General features: G+C 54.1%; 1 protein-coding gene across 1 annotated transcript; it reads right to left on the minus strand.

The window, feature by feature from the left end:
• Positions 1-3,952: 3,952 nt before the first annotated feature.
• Positions 3,953-4,828, minus strand: LTHEOB_12978 (uncharacterized protein; the record flags this gene model as incomplete). The annotated part of the gene is made up of 1 exon (XM_035509904.1): positions 3,953-4,828. One exon carries the CDS (start codon positions 4,826-4,828, stop codon positions 3,953-3,955), a length of 876 nt encoding a protein of 291 aa, XP_035362914.1.
• Between the last annotated feature and the right edge of the window lie 747 nt (positions 4,829-5,575).

Consider the following 5,575-nt stretch of genomic DNA (forward strand, 5'->3'; position numbering starts at 1 on the left):
GCAATGGCACTATCCCTGTTGAATACGACGATTTCTGGCATGATACTCTGTTCCTACGGTGGGCAAACCCGTGGTACAATGGTTTCCATGGGGGGCTGCTATTTCAGGAGCGATGAGGTCTCCGTAGTGATCCCAAGTCTTTCTCAATGGAGAGGGGTATACTTGTCCTTGATTAGGGAAGTGCTTGATGCAGTCTGTTACTGGATTGTCTGGTGGAAATGTGTACAGCCTTGTCAAGTGTTTTGACACTTTTGCCCGTAGGCGAAGGTCGACCGTCGCCAGGCATGCCTCTCCCTCGGCGACTGGTAGGGCTACCGTGCGAAAAGCGCATGTGATAGCCTGTGCGCCCAGATGCTGGACTCTCTCCAGGTGCCGTACCAGTTTTCCCACTCTCATCCTCGAATTCGCCATTCTTTGGTAGAAACCGGATGATTGCCTTGACTACTGCACAGTCCGGCTTCCACTTGTCCCTGGAGCCGTCCACTAGTTTCCAGTACGCCGGCCCTCTCAGCCATTCGATTAACTTAACGAAAGGAAATGTCTCTCCACCCCTCACCAACTTCCGGCACCGACTACCGCCTGAGTCTTGTCATTTTGCACACGCTAGTGGCACATGTTTGACTGTCTTCTGTCTTGTACCGCACACACACTCACCGGATTCCTCACGACTTGGCCTGTAGAAGTACGGCTTGAGCAGAGTGGTTCGAGCGGCATTGGATTAGGATTGCGGCCTGCTCCGCGTCAGTGCAATGCACAGGCTGATGGCGTGTGTGACCGGTGCTGCGCCATTAGTTCCCCCGTTTACCCCTCATATCTCTTTAGACTCTCCACTTCACTCTTCTCCTCCCAGACCCTCGCTAGCAGGGTACAAGTTACCGTCTTAGCCAACCGTTGCCGTTCGCCTGGTTCTCTGCCTGGCCTCTGGAATAGCTAAACCGCCTTCTTTGCTATCTTGTCTGCTGCTTCGTCTCCTTCAGCCCAGAATGGGCTGGCACCCAGACGAACCAGGGTAAGTCCTTGCGTGGCAGTCTCTTCCACTACCTTATAGATCTCTCACACTAGGTCCTTCTTGCTGTCCTGTTGCCTAGGCCGTGTGCGTGCGGCTGGAGAAACGTCGGATTCTGCCATCGAAAGAGCAGCTTTCAATTAACTTACATCGGCTTCGAGTCAGAGGTGTACATAGCCACCTTATTTTGTTGCTCACGTGATGCATCCAGCTCCTGTACCACAGGAGCAGCGGTCAGTGAAAACCAACCAACCCCAACCCAGCGCCTCCTGAGGAACTACCCCGTCATAACCCGATCGGCCGCGCGGAATCACTGCCAACTAAATTTTTGCACACTCCTCCGGTACTCCAAGACCTTGCAATGTCTATGAGCGAAGATGATAGAAGCGGACACGCGACCGTTAGCGCATCGCAGGGACGCCCCGCCTATCAGGCTTTCCACCACGGCAAGCCAACCACCATATATCTGTCTCGCGCGTCAATCAGAGCCCAGCTACTGGAGAAAGCAACTTGGAACAATGTCGTCGGCCTGCTGGGCGTTATCGCCAAGCCGGAAAGGTCCTCGCCGAATAGAATCAGACCCTGGTGTGGCAAGGCCCCACGACTCATGACAAGATTGGACTGCTTTTGAACGCGCTAGATATGTTTGAAAAAAGGCAGACGAAGATGAGAGGGCGTGTTAGAAAGACGAATAAGCAGGTAGCGGCTCTCCAGGCCGGCGCATAGAACACTGAGCTTACAGCTATGGACTAATGCCATATACATAAACGTGCTCTGAAGAGCTCCGCCGGCACCTAGAAATACAAGTAACCCGATAGGTGCAACCAAAGCGTGCTTCTCTTTCGAAGGGAAGAGGAGTGACAGTTCATCCAGTCAAACCTTTAACGGCTAGAGGTAGCCTTACTGTGGCGAGGGCCTTGAACGGGAAAATCTTAGCAAATTTCTCTCAATAAAAATCATGAGGCTGCATAGTCAAAAGGTCAGGCTAAGGATGGCTTCGCGCTTACTACCTCTAGATATTTTTCCTTTTCTCTTGTATTTCTCACCAGGTGAATAAATACTCACACTAATTGTCACTTCTCAATGGTTGAGCTTTGATTATAGTGCGAATTTCTATAGTAAACACTAATCGTTAGTGAGCAGAACAACCAAAAAAAAAACCTATCGGGACTGGTCCCAATTTTGAGGTTCGTGTGACCGAATTCCATCACATTGTTTCAAATGGATGTTACAATTCGTGCTTGATTGGTCGAATCAGTGGTGGGGTTATTAAGCAGACGGCGGCGCTGCCACATGTATCTATGCTAGGGATCGTCAGTTCACGTGATGCACTCAGCTCCTGCACCACAGGAGGAAGGGTCACTGCGAACCAGCCAACCACGACCGAGCGCTTCCGAGATACTGTCTCGCAATAGATGGATTACCACAAACTGGATCTTTCAACACCACTTCGACTTTCCTGACATTACAGTATCAGCTGGCGAAGATAGCGGGCGGATACGCGATCGTTGGCGCGCCGCGACGCGCTGCGCGTCTTAGGAATACCCTAACTATTACACTCTCCGCGGCGGCAAGCCGACCGTTCGACACTGGTCTCACGAGTCAGTTGTAGCCACTATAGAGAAGAAGCCGCTTGGACGGATCTTATCGACCTGCTGTGTCTCATCTCTGCGCACAGCGTCTAGTCCAGCCAGAACACGGCAAAGTCCGAGAGCTCCTCCTGGCCCCGCATACGAATGTGTGTAGAAGCATGCGACAATATTGCAATAAATCGTTCATAATATGTTCTCAGAAAGTTCGGCGGTGGCAAGCTGCGCCCTTGTGTCTCCGCCTTCAATCAGATTCGCAAGCTGCATGTAAGCAAAGACCACTTTGGGTATCGGGGGCAGTTTCGGACGGAAGCGCCCAATTGCAAGGATCTCATGCACGGTCGGAAGGCACTGCGGCAAGCACAGTCTGATTTTCTTTTTTTCACCGAATGCATGAGGCAGCACTAATCTCCTATTCATTTTTAATGTCTAGTTATGCGGTGGATTTGAAACAGCGCGTTGGGTTGAGCATACATTTTGGGCGATGATTCAGTTTCTGAAATTGACCGCACGACTGTCCTGTCGGGGTAGAACTGGATATCTCCAGAGAAGAAATCGTAACCTGCATAGACCGACCGATCCACTCCAGCCCATAAATCCTATATACAGCTCTGCGCTACTGCCACCGCCAAGTCTTCTAACCATGCCCTTAGAACACGAGTCAGATCGGCCAGCGCACGGAGGCTGCTCAGAAGCTTATAAATGCCCAGCAGACTCTCGGTGTCTCCGAGCGGGCGGCCGTCAACCATAACGATGTGGCCCTCGTCATCCATCATGATAAAGTACAAATGCCAATGGACACCAGCAACGAGGACCAGCGGGAGAGTTGGAAGTCGATGCCGGCCCGTCACGGGTCCACCGCTGCTTTGAACATTATCATCGCCGCCGACCCCACCCTTGTGCCATACACTTCCCTCGCCCACATCATCCTGTTGTGTTGTTGTTGGCCCGCTCACGTCTCCCCCTTCCCTCCAGGACGGGAGTGCCGGCGCAGCAGCCCTTCTGAGGCGATCAAGGCGCGCCAAATGCGCAGCGCCCCATACGGCTAGTTGGGCCTTGGCCTCACTTTGGTTACCGTCCGGGGTCTTTGTCTCGATGCTTATCGAAATGGGTGAGTAGCGGAGCGGGGGGTACGTGGTTTGGTTTATAGACTGGGGCGCGATAGCGGTAAGTGAATGTAGAGCCGCCGCTTCAGCGTCGAGTAGGGGCACCAATGTGTTATCGGTGAAAGCGGGGGTGGGGGCGATAGAGATGGCGTAGTCGACCATTTTGCTTTCGATGGCGTTGCCTAGGCTGTGCAGGTTGTGTCGAGGGACGAGGTGGCGGGGATGAATTCGTGCAGCCGTGCTGTCCATAGTTAGCCCGCGTCGTTAATAGATAAGGAGGGTTGGCAGTACACGTTACTCCATATGATCCCATCAGTTTCGCGCAGTGCAAGCCTAAGAACTACGCTGTGTACTGCATCGTTCCATGCAGCCTCTGAGTGCGCCGAGCCATTGTGACGCGCCGAATCACGATGCAGCTCGAGGATGTCGAGGAACTCGCGGACTAGGTAGAGCTCGGAGCGGGCATCCTGGGCGGCCGGAGCGTAGTTGCGTTCGCGGAAGCGCTCGCGGACGCGTCGCGGCAAAGTCTGAATGTGCGGGCGGACTCTGTCAGGTACGACTCCGTCACCCTGCTCGATGTCGGCTAGTCGCGAACACAAAGCGTCGATATCGTCGCCTAACTCGATGTCGTCGGCCTCGTCTGCGGGAATGTAGCGAAAGCCGTTCTCAAACGTCAGATCGGCGATGCCCTTAACGGGACTCACTGAGCGTTTGGACCGCGCTGACGAGCCTGCAACTGATGAGCTCTCGCGTGATAGAGATTCCGAATGTAGGAAGTGCTTCGGAGGCGCGGCTAGAGCCGAGGCGTAGGCCGTGTTGTCGAAGAAATCGAGCGAGAGGGGCGGAGGGGCTGACTCGCGACTGGTATTGCGGGCAGCCTTGCGCGGCGATCGGCGGGCCGCGCGCGGTGTCCGGTCGGTATCAGCCGAAGGCTTTGTCGGTGAGGGTGGCCGAGGCATTGGGACGGCGGTGTTGGCGGCAAGCGGTTCCAGCGGGCGACGGCGTTTCACGGGCGGGCTCGAGGGTACGGTAGAGCGGGCGCGTCGTCGCGGGCTGATGCAGCCGGCTGAGGGAGGGCTGAGAACGACGTCGTGGAGCCAGGCCTCGATGGCAAGGACGCGCGACATGGTTTAGGGTGGTAGGAGCAGATTTTGTTGGCGTGAGGCGGCGAGCTCGTAGGTTGTTAGTTGGGTTGTTTGTCGCACCGCTGCCACAGTAACGAACATGACTCACGGCACCGCCAACACCCCGAACACATGATTCGCCAAGACACACACACTCCCGCTTCTGATGACGATGCGGGCTGGCGAGAAGATGGAGGGATGATACATAGTATCTTCAGTGCGGGATCGACACTTAACGTGGGCAGGCTTGTAGATCGAGGCTGTAAGGACTGGATGCTAATGCAGGTGCAAGTAAGGCCGAGCAAGTCCGGCGGGCTCAGCGGCTAGAGGCGCAGAACCTCCGAACACGGGGTGCGGGTAAGGCTAGCTCGAAAAGGCAAACTGTAGATAATAACACTTCTCCGACGAGGTGCAAACTTCAAGCAGAAGGAAAATATTGCGGAAACGAGCACGTAAACATGAATTTGTTGCAATTTGCATAGACCTACCACAAGCGCAAGCAGTAGGCAACGGCAACAGCCTTCCACAAGCACATGCAGCATTTCCTCATGACCGCTAGCGGCAGAGTGTAGGAGCGGATGGAACATGAGCCCAATCGTTGGCTGATCAATGCCTTGGTGCCTGATTTAGTTAAGTTCTCTATTTGCCTCGTTATAATGTGAATGTCTATAGCGAACGCCGTTCATGAGTTAGAAGAACAACGAAAAAAAATCGATCATCGGCTTCGCGGACTGGTTCCCATTTGGAGGC

This window comes from Lasiodiplodia theobromae, assembly GCF_012971845.1.
Source record: "Lasiodiplodia theobromae strain AM2As chromosome Unknown scaffold_92, whole genome shotgun sequence".
Taxonomy (NCBI): Eukaryota; Fungi; Ascomycota; class Dothideomycetes; order Botryosphaeriales; family Botryosphaeriaceae; genus Lasiodiplodia; species Lasiodiplodia theobromae.